The sequence below is a fragment of the Geotrypetes seraphini genome, chromosome 2, assembly GCF_902459505.1.
Source record: "Geotrypetes seraphini chromosome 2, aGeoSer1.1, whole genome shotgun sequence".
NCBI classification, from domain to species: domain Eukaryota; kingdom Metazoa; phylum Chordata; class Amphibia; order Gymnophiona; family Dermophiidae; genus Geotrypetes; species Geotrypetes seraphini.
The window spans coordinates 477,992,624-478,011,364 of record NC_047085.1 but is presented as its reverse complement, the minus strand read 5'-3'; the positions used below and the strand labels follow the sequence as shown (position 1 = coordinate 478,011,364).

At 44.6% G+C, this 18,741-nt stretch overlaps 1 protein-coding gene across 1 annotated transcript in view; it reads right to left on the bottom strand.

Annotated features, from left to right (window-relative positions):
- The window catches only part of LOC117354355 (mitogen-activated protein kinase kinase kinase 3-like), a 276,906-nt gene that overhangs the window by 65,221 nt on the left and 192,944 nt on the right, over positions 1–18,741 (bottom strand). The window contains exon 4 of the mRNA XM_033931730.1: positions 4,500–4,537. Coding sequence (XP_033787621.1) covers positions 4,500–4,537 — 38 coding nt within the window. The remainder of the gene's footprint in view (positions 1–4,499; positions 4,538–18,741) is intronic.

Here is an 18,741-nt window from a genome sequence, read left to right as displayed (position 1 = left end):
TCACACAGAATTACCAGAGAATGTCAAAGCCAAGGCATGCAATAGTGATTAAGGGCTCCTTTTATCAAGCCGCACTAGCGGTTTAACGCGCATTATAGAGTGCGCTAAACCGCCAGACGCGCTAGCTGCTACTGCCTCCTCTTGAGCAGACGGTAGTTTTTGGCCAGCGTGGGGGGGGAGGTTAGCGCCTGATGAAATGTTGCGCGCATTAACCCCGCTAGCGCGGCTTGATAAAAGGAGCCCTAAATGTTCTTAAATGTCAGATCTGTAATCTATATCAGGGCTAGCTCAAAGAGCTGTGGCGCCCCAATTCTTGAGGCCAATTTTGCAGTATGGGTAAATTTTCAGCTGGCACGGTCACTTGCTTAGGTTAAATGCCAGTGCCACCAATTATACTCAGGGCTCCTTTTACAAAGGTGCGTTAGGGCCTTAACGCATGGAATAGCGCGCGCTAAATTGCCAAGCGCGCTTGACCTTAACGCCAGCATTGAGCTGGTGTTATTCTAGAAGCATATGCATGCGCTAAAAACGCTAGCGCACCTTAGTAAAAGGAGCCCTCAGTGTACTGCTGACTACATGGACAGTGTGGTGAACAAGCCAGCACTATCTATTTAGTTTAGGCCTGCTATTTGACAGGTCTAAACTAACACACTTAATAATTCATTATCTGGCCTGTACTAGCATCTGCCCTAAAATGAGCCACAAATATGTAGATAAATATCTGGCAATTTAACAATTAAAACAGCCAAATATTATCCCTATATGTTTAAAAAATACATGGATAGGGTTAATAATATATTTGAACGTAAACGCAACCTCCTGGAATACAAGCATGATAAGAGTTATTATTTATTCACACACATTCCCAGACTAACCAATACAACTCTCCCCAACAAAGGAGGCAGAGCAGAAGTAGGATGTTTTACTTTACAACTCATAACATATACAAACAGGAGAGGTGAAATTATTAGGTTGAACACTTAACATGTTAATAATGCAATTAACATGTTTATTTTTTAGTGGTGACAAAAAAATGTAACGAGATGAACGAGTCTGGCTGACAGCACTTCCAGTGTGCTCCACCGGAAGTGAAGCCAGGCCAAAGACGACGTCTAAGGAACGTTGTACAGAGAAGGGTGACAAAAATGATAAAAGGGATGGGACGACTTCCCTATGAGGAAAGGCTAAAGCAGTTGGGGATCTTCAGCTTGGAGAAGAGACAGCTCAGGGGTTATATGATAGAGGTCTATAATGAGTGTGGTGGAAAGAGTAGATATGAATCGCTTGTTCACTCTTTCCAAAAATACTAGGACTAGGGGACATGTGATGAAGCTACTCAGTAGTGGATTTAAAACAAGCCGTAGAAAATATATTTTACACAATGTGTAAATAAACTCTGGAATTCGTTGCTGGAGAATGTGGGTGAAATCAGTTAGCTTAGCGGGGTTTAAAAAAGGGTTGGTAATTTCCTACAAGAGACGTCCATAGGTCATTATTGAGATGGCTTGGGGAAATCCACTGCTTATTCCTGTTTTACTACTTGGGATCTAGCTAGGACTTAGAACCTGGGTTTGCCACAGTTGGAAACAGGATATTGGGCTTGAACGTGTACCTTTGTTTGTCTCAGAAAAACAATTCTTATGGTCCGTTCTGCCACTGATACCAATGCCCACCCCGGAGAGCTGCCTTGCTGCTGCTGCCATCACCACCCACCGCTGGACAACTGCTACTGCTACCCACCCCTGGAGAGCTGTCCTTGCCACCCTTGTGGCCACTCTCACGGTCCACTATAGCCCCTCCCTCCCTCCCACTAACCTTTTATAGTCTGTTGGCAGTGCTAACGATTAAAGCAAAGCACTGCCGATAAGCTCGTCAGCTCCAGCCTTTCTCAGTCTCTTCAGTACCTGCTACACTGTAAAAGGAAGTTACATCAGCTGTTCCAGTGTAAGTAAGGATTAAAGAGACTGCGAGAGCCTGTGGTGGCAGGCGAGCTTGCTCGCAGTGCTATGCTTTAATCGCTAGCACTTCTGGCAGGCTATAAATGGTTAGTTAGAGGAAAGGAAGGAGAGAAACTGAATCAAACAGACCTGACCTGACAGGGGAGGAAGGAGAGAGAGACAAGAGACCCAATCACGAGGTGGGGGAAGGAAAGAAGTAGAGAGACATACCCAACCATGGAGTGAGGGAGGGAAGAGGGAAATAGAGAGAAAGACCCAGCCATGGAGGGAGGGAGGAGAGAAAAAAGAGACCTAACCATGAAGGGAGGGAAGGAGAGAGAAAGAGAAAGGGAGACCTAACCATGGAGGGAGGGAAGGAGGAAGGAAAGAGAAAGAGAGTGATACCCAATCAGGGAGGGAGGAAGGAGAGAGAGAGGGAGACCCAATCAGGGAGGGAGGAAGGAGAGAGAGAAAGAGAGGGGGAGACTCAACCAGGAAGGAGGAAGAAAAGAGAAAGGGAGACCCAACCAGGGAGGGAGAAAGGAGAGAGGGAGAGAGAGAGAGAATAAGACCCAACCATGGAGGGAGGGAGGCGAGAGGGAGACCCAAGACCCAATCATTGAGGGAGGGAGGAGAGAAAGAGAGAGAGGAAGACCCAATTGAAGGAGGGAGGAGATCCAACCATGGAGAGAGGAAGGAGAGAGATAGAGAGAGAGAGACCAACCCTGCGAAAGAAGGAGAGAGAGAAAGAGACTGAACGCACAGTAGACTTAACCACGGAGGGAGGGGAAGAGAGAGAGAGGGTAGGATCACAGGAAGATTTGCTGGAAGAAAGAAGTGCAGATGAGGAGATAGGGTGATGTTTCAGAGGGCTAGATTCTGGAAATAGGGATTGACAAAAACAAGGGAAATGGTGACAGGAGGGAAGGAGAGAAATGGTGAGCACAGAGTTGTGGGCAGAGGGAGAGGAAAGTTGGGAAGAAGGAAGGGAAAGAAAGGAAGGTGAGGGAGATGATGGTGCCCATGAATGGCAGGGAAGAGAAGAGACAGATTTGAAAAGGAGGAAGAAAAGTTAATCATGAAAGATGGATATAGGAGAAAAAAGAAAGTGTGAATAGAGCATGAAGCAGGGATGCAGAACGAGAGACGCGAAATGACATAATTAGAAAGATAAAAATCACCAGACAACAAAGGAAAGATAAATTATTTTATTTTTAGCTTAGTAAATGGGGGGGGGGGGTGTTATGGAATTTGAAATACCGCTTTGCTATGGGACAACTGAATTGAAATGTGTCAGTTTTGAGAATTCGTGTCTGCTATGTATATATTGTACTACAGAGGAGGAAATGTGACAGGTGCTTTGTGCACCATGCAATTAAAAATTTTAATCACGATTAATCGTTTGATAAAAAATTTTAAGTGATGCACAGCCCTAGAAATTATAAATCTACAAATACCAAATACTTCACCAAAAATGTGTTCCTCAAAACAGATCAAAAGATCTTCACAGTATTAATTCAAAACTCACATCGGTAGGGTATATAGGAAACAAAAAGCCTTAGAAGCTATGCTTGATAAAGCTTTCAACCATCGGCATTAAAACTTTTCTCTAAACATTCCAATTATCTGCTTAAGCTGTGAAAAATTAGTAGTTTAAACAAAAACGTATAGTGGTTGCTGTGGTTCCACCTTATGTCACTCCATGCTATTGCCCCGCTCCCTCGCAATGCCGAGACCACTGATTCAGGGCACAGAAGCAATAGTGTGAAGTGACGTAAGTTGGAGCCATTGTGTGGAAGGCAAGGTGGAAAGCAGTAACGAATGCCACAAGGAGACCCAGTCAGATAGCACCATAGTGCACACTGTGTTGTTATCTAGAGCTTCAAATCGCATTAACAAATTACTACACAAGATACTGGCACAGATGTCAAAAATCAAGGTAACCTGCCATCCAAGCCACAGTCAGACTTTACTTGGTCATGGACTGCCACCACACAGCGCTACACACTAGTGCAAACTTCATTTCACACAACTGCACTATGAACATAAGAACTGCCGCTGCTGGGTCAGACCAGTGGTCCATCGCGCCCAGCAGTCCACTCCCGCGGTGGCCCCTAGGTCAAAGACCAGCGCCCTAACTGAGACATTCCGGTTCAGCAGGAACTTGTCTAACTTTGTCTTAAATCCCTGGAGGGTGTTCTTCCCCTATAACAGCCTCCAGAAGAGCGTTCCAGTTTTCTACCACTCTCTGGGTGAAGAAGAACTTCCTTATGTTTGTACGGAATCTATCCCCTTTTAGCTTTAGAGAGTGCCCTCTCGTTCTCTCTACCTTGGAGAGGGTGAACAACCTGTCTTTATCTACTAAGTCTATGCTTCTGTGTTCCCTGAGACAGAGGTTTCTTACCCTTGTTTCAGAGATCCCAGATATCATGGGGACTATAATTTTCAAGCTAAATCTGCCTTCTTCACATTTTTGTTTTCCTAGCCTGAGATGAGAAAAATACTCCAGCTGCACTCCATGCCACTGTGGGAAAATGCTTTCAATTTGGCATTATGGCTTACCTTTTCTCCCCAGCATATTCAAACTTCAGTCTTGCCTCCTGTTGAAAGAAAACAACAAGCTAAGCATTAGTTTGTCATTTACATGGGTTAAGTCATTTTGCCGTGCATCAAATGAAATGAGATTCGACGTATGGAAAGCTCTAATGTTAATCATTTGTCCAAGGTTACAAGACTTGTCCATGGTGGGGAGACTTGAGCGGAATCCTGCTTTCCCTATTTCTCAGCCTATTGCTCTAATCATGAGGGGGGGGGGTCTCCTAAATTTTTTTCTTGTTAACTTTGGATATATAGCACAGACAATTTCAAGCCAAATATCTGGTCTAACCTAGCTAACTTGGGTCGGTCAATTCTTACTGGATCACTTATTTTTGTCTGGCGGAAGTCTACGTGGACTAGAATTTACCTGGACAAATTCTAGCCAGACATCAGTGGGGGAACAGGGGAAATGGGGATTAACATAGAGAGGTTTCACTGGCTCTTGAAATTAGATGGACAGAATTTGAAAAAAAAAAAAAAAAAGATTTCTAAGCTGATCTTCCTACAACTACTTATATAACTGCAGTCAAGCCCCAAAAGGAATATACTGTCATTACAAATGAATGTTTCTCCAACTTAGAACTGAATTCTGGTAATTTGTTTACTTTTTCTAGGACAGAGTTTCACTCTACTATCCTAATTCTATAAAGGCTAAGTAGAGCCTCTAGAATGGCATAGCTAGGACTGATTGGGGGTGCCAGGCAGAAAAATTAAGATGGGCCCCCTGTCTCTCCCAAGACAGTAAGGACCTGGGGAGGAGGGTAACCCCTTCAGAGATCTAGTAAACACACCTCACAAAATAAAAAACCTTTCATAGTAATAGAAATACAAACTGAATTACAAAATACCAGACATACATATTGCCCAAAGCTGACATATTACAATTAATAAATTGTTTTCTGTCTTTGTTGTTTGAGCATTACTTTGGTCACAGTGTCTCTTTTCTTCTTTTGACATTTTCTACATGTAAACCATCCATCTCCCCTCTGCATCTTTCATCCTTCCTGTCCAGAATCTCCCCCTCTGTGCCCCTATCCTTATACTCCATTGAGAGGGCTCAGCATCTGCCCTCTCAATGACCCTATCTCCTCTCTGTGCTCTACATGCCCAGCATCTCTTCTCTGTTTCCCTATCCCTCTCCATATCCAAATCTCTCCTTCTCTCCCTGCTCCCCATCCCAGAGTCAGAATCTCTCCCTTTCTCACTTCTCCCCCTCCTACTCCATGGCCCAGCATCTTTCTTCCTTCCTTTGATGGTCCAGCATTTCTTCCCCAGTCTATTCCCTCTCTCTCTTTGCCCCACTCCCCCAAGGTTTAGCATCTCTCCCTTTCTCTCTTCCCCCTTTTGGTCTGGGATTCTTTTTTCCTCTCCTTTCACCAGGTCCAGCATCTCTCTCTCTTTCCCCTCCCAGAGGGTCCCCCCCCCCAAAAGACTGGCATCGAACTATCTCCCGTCCCTGGAACAGGTCTGGCACTTTTCTTTTCCTCCTCTCTCAGTCCTTGTGGGTCTAGCATCTCTCTCTAGCTCAATTCCTCCTCCTTTCAGGTCTGCTTTCTCTCTTTAGCACCTTCCCAAATGGTCCTCCAAACTTGCATCAGCAGTGGCAGCAATGAAATATAGACATATGACAGCAGATAAAGGCCAAATGGCCCATCCAGTCTGCCCATCCGCAGCATCTACTATCTTCTCCTCTCCCTATGAGATCCCACATGCCTGTCCCACGCTTTCTTGAATTCAGACATAGTCTTTGTCTCTACCACCTCTACTGGGAGATTATTCCATGTATCTACCTCCCTTTCTCTAAACAAGTATTTCCTTAGATTACTCCTGAGCCTATCACCTCTTAACCTCATTTTATGCTCTCTCACTATGGCGTCATTTTCAATTGAAAGAGACTCACCTCATGTGTATTTATGCTATATAGGTACTTAAACATCTCAATCATATCTCCCCTCTCCTGTCTTTCTTCCAAAATATACTTATTTAGATCTTTAAGTATATCTCCATATGACTTGTGATGAAGATAGGGTTACCATTTTTCTTCTGTTAAAAAAAAAGAGGACATGTGACCCTACCCCAGCCCTGCCCCGTTCTGCCCAAACCCTGGCCTGCCCCCACATGAACCTCCTCCTTTCCTTCCCTGAGCTTGGGGCCACGACTGGAAGGCCTCCGAGCATGCATGGATGCAACACGATGATGTCACACACATGCCTGGATGCCCTCCAGATGTGGCCCCGAGGTCCTAAACCTGGACAAACTTCCAGGTTTCCCACAAACTACCTGGACAATCATCTAAAAAGAGGACATGTCCGGGTAAATCCAGACATACGGTAACCCTAGATGTAGACCACCAACCATTTGAGTTGCCTTCCTCTGAAAACGGTAAGCTTATTGCCAGCCCCACCGTGGTCTTTCCTCTGTTGTATTCCAACCTTCACCGATATAATTTCCTGTGGGAGGGATATGGAAGAGGAAATGCCCTGGTGAGACTGACTACGTGTTTTTATTGCTGCCACTGATGACATGAGTTTGGAGGACTTGTGGGGGAAGGGCCCTGAGGAAGACACTGGACTCAAGGTGGAGGAGTAGAGAAGGGGGAAGAGAGATGCAGTGGGACTGTGGGAACAGAGAGGTGATGGCAGGCACTTTGCTTTGACAGCAGGTAGTCCCTACCGTTGGACAGCAGTTTGTTGGGCTTGCTCATTGGAAGCTACACCCCTGGCCTCCAGCCTGCCAATTAAGCTGTACAAAAGACATGTATACAAAAATCCATCTCTGAGGAACAGAGCTCCTTCTTTATTTTTATTTTATTTTATTTATTCAATTTTCTATACCGTTCTCCCAGGGGAGCTCAGAACGGTTTACATTAATTTATTCAGGTACTTGAGCATTTTTCCCTGTCTGTCCCGGCGGGCTCATAATCTATCTAATGTACCTGAGGCAATGGGGGGATTAAGTGACTTGCCCAGGGTCACAAGGAGCAGCGTGGGTTTGAACCCACAACCTCAGGGGGCTGAGACTGCAGCTTTAACCACTGCGCCACTCTAGAAATCATAATGTAGTAAAGGTGAGCCAAGTAGAGAACAATCAAGCCATTGTGACATCACTGATGAGGTTGGCTCTTAGGCATTGGTGGAATGAGGCATTACAATACCAGCTCTGGTTATCAGTGGCTGAAACTTTTCACACTATTTATTTATTCAATTTTTATACTGTTCTCCTAGGGAAGCTCAAAACAGTTTACTTGAATTTATTGAGGTACTCAAGCATTTTTCCCTGTCTGTCCTGGTGGGCTCACAATCCATCGAATGTACCTGGGGCAATGGGGGGATTAAATGACTTGCCCAGGGTCACAAGGAGCAGCGTGGGTTTGAACCCACAACCTCAGGGTGCTGAGGCTGTAGCTTTTAACCACTGCGCCACACGCTCCCCCTCTCATTCACCCAACAAAGCCCCCTGCAACTATTTTAATAAAAAATCAGTAAAAAAAAGAAATATCGTGAGCCCAATATCTCGTCCAATGTAGCCAGGATCGGATTAAGATATAGGCAAATTAGGCACAAGCCAAGGGGTTCAAAAGTTTAGTGGGGGGACCATATTGAATGTGCACAGGACATAAGAGGGGCTAGAATTGCCAGCTGCATTAATTTTTTTTCCCAGGAGAACTATATATTTACTGTTTTGAAGCCAGAAAGATAGTTGAAGTGTCTAGATAGTTTTCAGAGTTTAACCATCTATCTCCTCCTCATTTCCCCTACCTAAAAATCTAGGCGGCTTACAATACAAACATACACAATCCGGCATTTTTAGTTTCTTCCAGAGGAAATGGAGGGTAAAATAAATTACATGCTCAAACTTCCCTGACTCTCAGATCCTGCTCCAGGTCTGCTAAATTACTCAAGTTTTAAGAAGGAGATTTTTTTTTTTTTTGGCCACGGCTGTTTTTGAACTTAAGTCCCAGTTCAGTGTGCTATTTGTACTTCCTGAGTCTAGCCACTGAAATCAGCACTACATATCTCTTTATACACAGTCAGAAATCCAGAACTGGCCTAAAATCTCCCTCCTAGGACTGGGTAACTTGGCAGCTTTCTAGATCTAATCATTAAGCCATTCTATTCCAAGAATGTTTGCCTAATACACAATTAATGCTGCCACTCCCATAGCTACAACAGGCTCCGCACTTTTCCCTGCTTCTTCTGGAGAGGTAAAGTGTTGAGGGAAGGCCAGGCCAAGAATGAAGATGAGGGGAGTGATAGTGAAGAGACAGGGAAAGTGGATGTGACTTGGCGGGGGGGAGAGGGGGGGGTTTAGAAATGGGGCTCCATGGTAGGAAGCCTACATTTGTATGTTTGCTTGGGCCCAATGTAGTGTTAATTCGGTCCTGCATGCATTTATGTGAGCCCCAGATTCTTTAGGAGAGACCTATTTGATCAAAGGCAATCATTTTAGGCATCAGGGAAGTCTAGATAGTCTTATAAACCTAATTTCTCTATAGTACTTCCTTTATTCTGGTATGTGTAGTTACCAGACATCTGTGAAAATCTGGACATGTCCTCTTTTTCGAGAACTGTAGGGAAGCCCGGATGGTTTTTAAAAAATGGGGGAGTCTGTCCAGGTTTAACGGCTCTCCCAACTTCCCCACCCACCTCGACACAGGCGATGTAATTAATCTACGGGCAGCCGGCAGCAGTAGCAACAAGTTAAGCCTGCTGCCATCGGCCTGACCCGGAAGCCGTCTCTATGCAGCGACTTCTTGTTCCTTCATAGGCGGGACTTGTAGAGAGATGGCTTCTGACAGCAGCAGGCTTACCTCGTTGATACTGCTGCCAACTGCCCAGGGATTAATTACAGCAGCTGTGTCCAGGAAGGAGATAGATAGGGGAGTTATAAGCTACAGAGCAGCAGCTTCAGATGAGGGAGGGGAGAGGCTGGAGAAAAGGAGGGAGGGGAGAGGGAGGAACGGCATGGAGGGAGGATTGGAGAAACAGTATGGAGGGGTGGCTGGAGAAACAGTATGGATGGAGGGAAGAGGAGGGCTGAAGAAACAGCATTAAGGGAGGGAGGAATGGGGGGCTAGAGAAACAACAAGAAGAAAGGGAGGGAGACCTGGAGAAACAGCATGGATGGAGGGAGGGGGCTTGAGAAACAACATGAAGGAAGGGAAAGAGGAGGCTGGTGAAACAGCATGGAGGGAGGAAGGGCTGGAGAAGTATTATGGAAAGGAGAGAGTGCTGGAGAAAAGAGAATGGAGTAGGGTAGTGCTAGATGGGAGGGGAGAGACAAAAACAGCAGGAGAGGAGGTTGGAAGGAAAGAGAGGGGCACCCGCGGGGGGGAAGTGTTGGGGGTTGAAAGGAGAGAGAGCGAAAGAAAGAAAAAAGCACCCAGAGGAGAGGGGAGTTGGAGGAAGGGGGGAGAGAGAAAGAGAGAGAAACACTAAAAGGGTACAAAGGCTGGGAAGGGAAACCAAGGAAATAGGTGGAGTGTAGGTGGAGCTATGGGTGGAATGTGGGCAGGGTCATGTGTCCTCTTTTTTGTCTTCATAAATATGGTAACCCTAAGTATGTGCATTATGCTATGAAAACCCGAAACCTTATAGGGGTAATTCTGAATAACCTGCCTTATTTCCAGCATATGAAGGCAAATTTAGTTGCACATTGTGAAAAAGTTTAAAGGAAAATGACATGTCTTGCTCCACTTTAAAATCTGACAACTGCAGAGTACACCAAGAGCAAAGGCATAATTTAGGCCAATTTCTTGTGCATGGGGGGGGGGGGGGAGGCAGAGGAGGTTAACAGCACACACATTTGAAAATGTCAATCTTGTGTACTGTTTTACTCCCTCTGACCTAAACACAATCCTTACAGACCAGTTAGAAGCATACATGCCATGAAGACTTTTGACCAAGAAGAGGATGATAATATACAACCCCACTGTTCTACACAGCAGGCAAACGGCTTTGGAAATCATCCTCCCAAATCACTTTCAGCTAAATTGGCCTGCTGTTTATATTTTTAAAATTCTCTGTTCTAAAGTTTTTGGTAACTGCGTAGTGTGACCATATGGCTCCAGAAAAAAGGGGACGGATTGAGACATCCGGGGTTTACTTCCATTGAAAGTAATAGAAGTAAGGAGAACAGACTGAGACATCTTGGTTGCTTTCAATGGAAGTAAAACCCGGATGTCTCAATCCGTCTCCTTTTTTCTGGAGCCATATGGTCACACTATCATCGTCAGAGTTTTTGTTAGACACACAGTTATGTATGTGCCTGTTTAGAAAAATGCGGGGCCACATTTACATTCGGGCAAAAACTTAAGGGGGCGGGAGAAAAAAAGGAAAACAAATCCCATAATGCAGTTTGCTTGTGCAGTTTTTAACATGATGGATCTTGCTTCTCCGGGACTTTATGACTTAAAAATTCTGGATGGGAAAACCACCACAGCACTGTGGGAGTTTTGCCCAGTTCATAAACTGAACACTTGAGTGAAAGTCTGCCCAGATGGAAAAATGCTCATGGTGTAGTATATTAAACTAAATAAAAATAAAACTGTGGCGCTGGGTGAACATTTTCTTTTCCGCAAGATACAGGCAATAAAATTTCTTGGACAAGCAAAAATAATTTGTAGCTATTTTGGGGTTATTTCCTCCTTACCTTTTGCCCAAATATTTTCAAAAAGCATTGCACATATTGACAAAGTGATCACCATCACATTTGCAACCTGTTTGGCCACCTTAAAATCATCACATACAATCGCACCTAAGTCCCACTCCTCTGTCGTGCACTTAAGTTCTTCACCCCTTAAACTGTATTGTTCTTTCAGGTTTTTGCAGCCCAAATGCATGACCTTGCATTTCTTAGCATTACATTTTAGTTGCCAAATTACAGACCATTTTTCAAGCTTCACCAGGTCTTTCTTCATGTTATTCACACCATCCGGGCTGTCTACTCTATTGCAGATTTTGGTATCATCTGCAAATGTTGCAAATCTTACCTCACAGCCCTTTAGCTATTATTGCTTATAAATACGTTAAAAAGAATAGGCCGAATAACAGAATCTTGAGACACACCTCTGGTAATCATCCCTTTCCTCAAAGCGACCTCCATTGACCACTATCCTCTGTCATCTTCCACTCAGTTCCTGACCCAGCCTGTCACTTTGGGGCCTATCCCTAGGGCACTCAGTTTATTTAACATAAGAACAGCCTTACTGGATCAGACCAAAGATCCGACAAGTCCAGTAGGACGTTCTGACAGTGGCCAATCCAGGTCACTAGTACCTGGCCAAAACCTAAAGAGTAGCAACATTCCATGCTACCAAACCAGGGCAAGCAGTGGCTTGTCCCATGTCTTTCTCAATAACAGACTATGGACTTTTCCTCCAGGAAATTGTCCAAACCTTTCTTAAAACCAGCTACGCTATCCGCTCTTACTACAACCTCTGGCAATGCGTTCCAGGGCTTAACTATTCTATGAGTGAAAAAATATTTCCTCCTATTGGTTTTAGAAATATTTCCCTGTAACTTTATCGAGTGTCCCTTAGTCTTTGTCATTTTTGATGGAGTGAAAAATCGATCCGCTTGTATCCATTCTACTCCCACTCAAGATTTGTGACTTCAATCATACCTCCCCCTCAGCTGTCTCTTTTCCAAGCTGAAGAGCCCTAATCTTTTTAGTCTTTCCTCATATTAGACGTCCTGTGTGGAACACTATCAAAGGCTTTGCTAAAATCTAATACACCACATATAGTGCACTCCCTCTATTACAATTCTCTGGTTACCTAGTCAAAGAAATTGATCAGATTTGTCTGACAAGACCTACCTCTAGTGAATCAATGTTGCCTCTGGTCCTGTAATACACTAGATTCAAGAAACTGCTAGGCAGGAGCGTAAAGGGATTGCTCCTGCCCCGCTTCACCGTTGGACCACTAGGGACCTAAGGTAGACTTGCAAGGGGACTGGGAAGGGAAGGGCGGGCTTGTTTCATAAAATCGCTGGGAGGGAGGGATTGACAACAGCTCTGGTTCCCTGCACCACTGGACTACCAGGGCAGTACTGGAAGCCCGCAGTAGGTGCATAATGGGATCAGCACAAATATTAACAGAGACCCCCATTTTTGGGACACATTTTTGGCCCCAAAATCTCAGTTTATATTCAAATATATACGGCGGTTAAATTGATCTGCAGGGATAAATGAAGGGGAGAGTAAAGAGAAAGGCATAGATATACGTCAGAGATGAGGGTCATATTAACATAGTAAATGACGGCAGATAAAGTCTTGCCCATTAGTTATTCTCATTAAAAATACACGATTAAATTATCTTGTCTCTTCTTGGCTATTTCTGGGCCATAGACTAAAGTCCACCTGGTATTGTCCTAGGTTCCAACTGCTGAAGTTGCCATCTAAGCTCACTCCAGCCTATCCAACCATCCCATTGTTTGCAGGACATCTACCGTAAAGTCTGGTCAGTAACATCCTCATGTTCCAAGTTAGTGGAGTTCCCATATTCTTACAGATCCCAACATGCCAGTAGCTTAGGACAAGCTAATAGCTTAGAGCAGTAAGTCTCCAACATTTTTAATATAAAGGGCCACAATGCGTATACAAAAAAGCTCCGCGAGCCACTAAAAGATTTCAAGTTTACATATTTAAACCTATACTAGTTAAATACATCATTGAAAATTATATTCTCATCATGCATTCTTCTGTGTTTTAACAAAACTTTGACGTGGCTCCCACAATTCTCTGAACATAAGTGTTTCGTGGTTTCTTTTGCTTTGTCATACCACTGCGGTACGCGTGCATTAAAATATGAATCCTGACCTTTGAGCTGTCCTACAATCATATGTACATATGGCGCAGGCATAGTAGGTCCTTTACCTCCGACCTTTGTCCACACCTGACCTACAACAATCTTTTTTTCAGACATTTAATGCACTGTCCGTGTGGACAAGAATGAATGTAACGAATCAGCAGGACTTTTTATTCTTATATACTGTGAACACTTTGAAGACATCAGGGGCCACATGCTGGAGACTACTAGCATAGAGTATGGCACATGCACAATTTTTGCTGTGGATTTTTTTTCCCCTTTGTCAGAAGCTGCCAGAAATCATATCCTCGTCCACAATGATGCGTGACTTCAAAACTGGTCAAGCGAACTGAACTGTTGCTGCTCGCAACAAATCCATTTTCAATTCCCTTACAGTAGACGCCATCTAAGTCATGTGCAGCCCAGTACAATAGTGGTTAATAATTACTCACACACTCCCTTCATTAGAAAGAGATCATTCCTGACTGGGTGGGTTGCAGAATTTCCTGTGCAGTAGGACACTTATCTCAAACTAGATTTCCATAGTATGAAGGCACAGTTTCCATACTCTCACTCCAGTTATTACAGGCAACTGTACGTTCCTTCCAGAGCACTTGATTTAACCGAGGAAGGTGGTCATAAAAACATAATCCCTTGGATCTAAACCTGGGAGGAAAACAAACAGTTGGAGAACAACAAACTAATAAAGGGAAAAGACAAATGCTTTCAAAACTGGCACTGAGAAAATTGTTTTCTTTTAAAAATTTTCCAGGGGTTAAAAATGATTAGCTATTTCTCTTAAGGACAAACCATTATAGCTTACATAGAAAACACGTTCCTGGTTATACTCTGATGACAGACATCATTCCCTCTGTTTCACCGACAGACAAGCAAAGGTCACAAAAACAAAGCCTGGCTTTCCCTACCACCCTCATTTTAAGGGCCAGAGGTTAGATATGCTGTGATTCAAGGTAGAAGTTTAGGAAGGGGTCTCAAACCCCACCAGCACATAATCTCACTGAGCTTCAGGCAGACTTGGGGCCCACTGTAGCATACAGGCTTGGAGCAGTTACCCTGGTTGTACAGCAGGGGTGTCAAAGTCCTTCCTCGAGGGCCGCAATCCAGTCGGGTTTTCAGGATTTCCCCAATGAATATGCATAAGATCTATTAGCATTTAATGGAAGCAGTGCATGCAAATAGATCTCATGTATATTCATTGGGGAAATCCTGAAAACCCGACTGGATTGCGGCCCTCAAGGAGGGGCTTTGACACCCCTGTTGTACAGTCTCAACATTGGCCCTCATTTTCCAAACAGTTCAACGGACAGCTGGAACAAACTTTTTTGTGAATAATGATTTTGTTGAATTGCTGGAAGAGGGGCTAACCTTGAACATATTTACGAACTAGAGTTGCCACCTTACCCCAGGTCAACCAAAATGGCTGATTTTGTTCTAAAACAGAACTTCCTGACATTTGTCCTGAACCTGCTGCCACTCAGTTTCAGGCTATGACCTCTTGTCCATGTCACATCTGAAAATGTTAGCAATGCTGCTTCTTGGTCTATTTTATCAAATCCTTTTAATATTTTAAAAGTCTCTATCAAATCCCCTCTCAGTCTTCTCTTCTCGAGGGTAAACAATCCCAGCTTCCTGAGTCGTTCTTTGTTGCTCAAATGCTCCATTCCTTTGACAAGTTTCGTGGCTCTCCTCTGCACTTTCTCCAGCAGAGTTATATCCTTCTTAAGGTATGGAGACCAGTGTTGGACACAGTATTCCAAGTGCGGTCTGACCATTGTTCTATAAAGTGGCATTATGACATCCTCAGATCTACTCGTGATCTACTCGTGATCCCCTAACATCCTGTTTGCTTTCTTCTCCGCCGCCGCACATTGTACAGATGGCTTTAGGGTACTGTCAATCAGTACCCCCAAATCCCTTTCATGTTCGCATTTTGCTAATGTCACCCCCAACATCTTATACTCGTGTTCTTTGTTTTTCTTTCCTAGATGCATCACCTTGCATTTGTTTATGTTAAAGTTCATCTGCCACTTTGTTGCCCACGTTTCCAGCTGGTTCAGATCTTTCTGGAGGTCCTCGCAGTCTCTTTGAGAGCCAACCGCCCGACATAGCTTTGTATCATCCGCAAAGTTTATTATATTACATGTTGTTTCCTCTTCTAGGTCGTTTATAAAAATATTGAACAAGATAGGCCCAAGAACCGAGCCCTGGGGCACGCCGCTAGTCACTTTCTCCCAGTCCGAGAATTTCCCATTTATGCTAACCCTCTGCCTTCTATTTTCCAGCCATTTGCCGATCCATCTGTGCACTTCTCCTCCTATTCCATGGCTTAGTAGTTTCTTCATAAGCCTTGCATGTGGGACCTTGTCAAACGCTTTCTGGAAGTCCAAGTAAATTATATCCACTGGAACTCCACTGTCCATTTGTTTGTTCACTTTCTCAAAGAATTGTAGTAAATTTGTCAAACATGACTTCCCTTTTCTGAAGCCGTGTTGACTAGCCCTTATTAGATTGTGATCCTCCAAGTGTTGTACAATGTTATCTTTTATCAGTGTTTCGATTATCTTCCCTGGAACCGATGTTAGGCTCACAGGTCGGTAGTTTCCTGGATCACCTCTTGATCCTTTTTTGAAAATTGGGATGACATTTGCTATCCTCCAGTCTTCTGGTATTTGCCCAGTTCTAATAGACATGTTAGCTACGGATTGTAATAATTCGCCAATTTCCACCTTAAGTTCCTTTAATACTCTTGGGTGAATTCCATCCGGTCCAGGGGATTTGTCGCTTTTTAGTTTGTTAATCTGATAGTATATCATGTCCAACGTCACATTTACTGTTGTGAGGCTTTCCTCTATGCCCCTGGTGAATATCTTCCCTGTGGTTGGCACTGTTGAAATGTCCTCATTTGTGAAGACTGAGGCAAAGAATAAATTTAACTTATCGGCAACCTGTTTGTTCTCTTTAATTGACCCTTTCTTTCCCTGGTCGTCGAGAGGCCCCACTGCCTCTCTTGCTGGTTTCTTTCCTTTTATATATCTAAAAAAAGGCTTGAAGTTTTTGGCTTCTTGCGCTATCTTTTCCTCATAGACTTTTTTGGCGTCTCTTACCACTTTGTGACACTTTTTTTGGTCGATTTTGTGGCAGTTCCAGGCTTCCGTCGTTTTTTCTTGTTTCCATTTTTTAAACGAGTTCCTTTTCTCCCTCACTGCATCTTTCACCTGTTTGGATAACCACGCTGGTTCTCCTTTGTTCTTATTTCGCCTTCCCTTGGATATCTTCGGTATGTGAAGATTCTGTGCTTCTGTGATGGTGTTTTTCAGTAGAGACCATGCTTGATCAACTGTTTGGATGCCCACTTTGCCCTTCTTGAGCCGTTTTCTAACCATAGTTCTCATGCTGTCGTAATTTCCTCTTTTGAAGTTAAAGGTCGTAGTTCCAGTCTTAATTGGTTTCCCCTTTCCGATGCCAATGGTAAAATTGATCATATTGTGATCACTTGTCCCTAGCGGGGCTGTAACTTCTACATCTGCTGCCCTACCAGCAATGCCATTTATGACCAAGTCCAGGATTGCATTTCCTCTTGTCGGTTCTCCTACCATTTGTTCAAGGAAGCAATCTCCTAACATTTCAAGGAATTTTACCTCCCTGTCGCAGTTTGACGTTGCCAATTTCCAGTTGATCCCCGGAAAGTTGAAGTCTCCCATGATCGTCGTATTTCCCGATTTACATCTACGATTTATTTCCTCCATCATTTCTTGGTCTGTTTCCTCAGTTTGACCAGGGGGTCGATAATAAAGTCCAATTTGTATGTCTGCTTCCTTTTATCTAGGAATCTTTATCCAGAATGACTCTAGTTTACCATTCGCTTCTGTCTCTCCTTCTCTAACAGACTCTATTTCTTCTTGGACATACAGGGCAATACCTCCCCCTTTTTGCCCAATCCTATCTCTTCTGTAGAGTTTATATCCTTTCAACGCCGTGTCTCATTCATTCTCTTCATTCCACCATATAGCACAGTTACTTACCGTAACAGGTGTTATCCAGGGACAGCAGGCAGATATTCTTTACGCATGGGTGACGTCACCGACGGAGCCCACGGTACGGACCTTTTTACTAGAAAGTTCTAGTTGGCCGCACCGCGCGTGCGCGAGTGCCTTCCCACCCGACGGAGGAGAGCGTGGTCCCCAGTTAGTATAAGCCAGCTAAGAAGCCAACCCGGGGAGGAGGGTGGGACGTAAGAATATCTGCCTGCTGTCCCTGGATAACACCTGTTACGGTAAGTAACTGTGCTTTATCCCAGGACAAGCAGGCAGCATATTCTTTACGCATGGGTGACCTCCAAGCTAACAAAGAGGGAGGAGGGATGGTTGGCCATTAGGAAAATAAATTCTGAAGTACAGATTGGCCGAAGTGCCCATCCCGTCTGGAGAAAGCATCCAGACAGTAGTGAGTAGTGAATGTGTGAACTGAGGACCAGGTGGCCGCCTTGCAGATTTCCTCAATGGGTGTGGAACGGAGGAAAGCAACAGAAGCGGCCATAGCTCTTACCCTGTGGGCCGTGGACAGCGCCGTCTAGTGACAGACCGGCCCCGAGCGTAACAGAACGCGATGCAAGCTGCAAGCCTGTTGGATAGCGTCCGTTTAGAGACCGGTCGGACCCCAAACGATTTTGGGTCGAAGGTCAGGAAGAGCTGAGGGGACAAGCGGTGAGCCCTTGTACGATCAAGATAGTAAGCCAGGGCACGCTTGCAGTCAAGGACTGTGCAATGCCTGTTCTCCGGGATGTGAATGAGGTTTCGGGAAGAAAACAGGCAACACAATGGACTGGTTGAAGGTGAAAAGCTGAGACCACCTTTGGAAGGAACTTTGGATGGGTGCGCAGAAACCACCTTGTCATGGTGAAAAATAGTGAACGGTGGATCGGCAACCAGTGCATGAAGCTCACTAACCCTCCTGGCAGAGGTGATGGCAATGAGGAAAAGAACCTTCCATGTCAGAAATTTGAGCGAAGTTGTGGCAAGCGGCTCAAAGGGAGGTTTCATGAGGGCAGATAAAACCACATTCAGGTCCCAGACGACCGGAGGAGGCTTCAGAGGTGGTTTGATGTTGAAGAGGCCCCTCATGAATCGGGAAACCAGAGGGTGAGCCGTGAGAGGTTTTCCTAAGACAGGTTCATGGAATGCCGTGATGGCACTGAGATGGACTCTGATAGAGTTAGACTTGAGGCCTGCATTGGACAGGGAGAGCAAGTAGTCCAGAACAGTTTCCACCGCTAAAGAGGTGGGATCGTGATGATGACGGAGGCACCAAGAGGAGAACCTGGTCCACTTCTGATGGTAACATTGGAGGGTGGTCGGTTTCCTGGAGGCGTCCAAAATG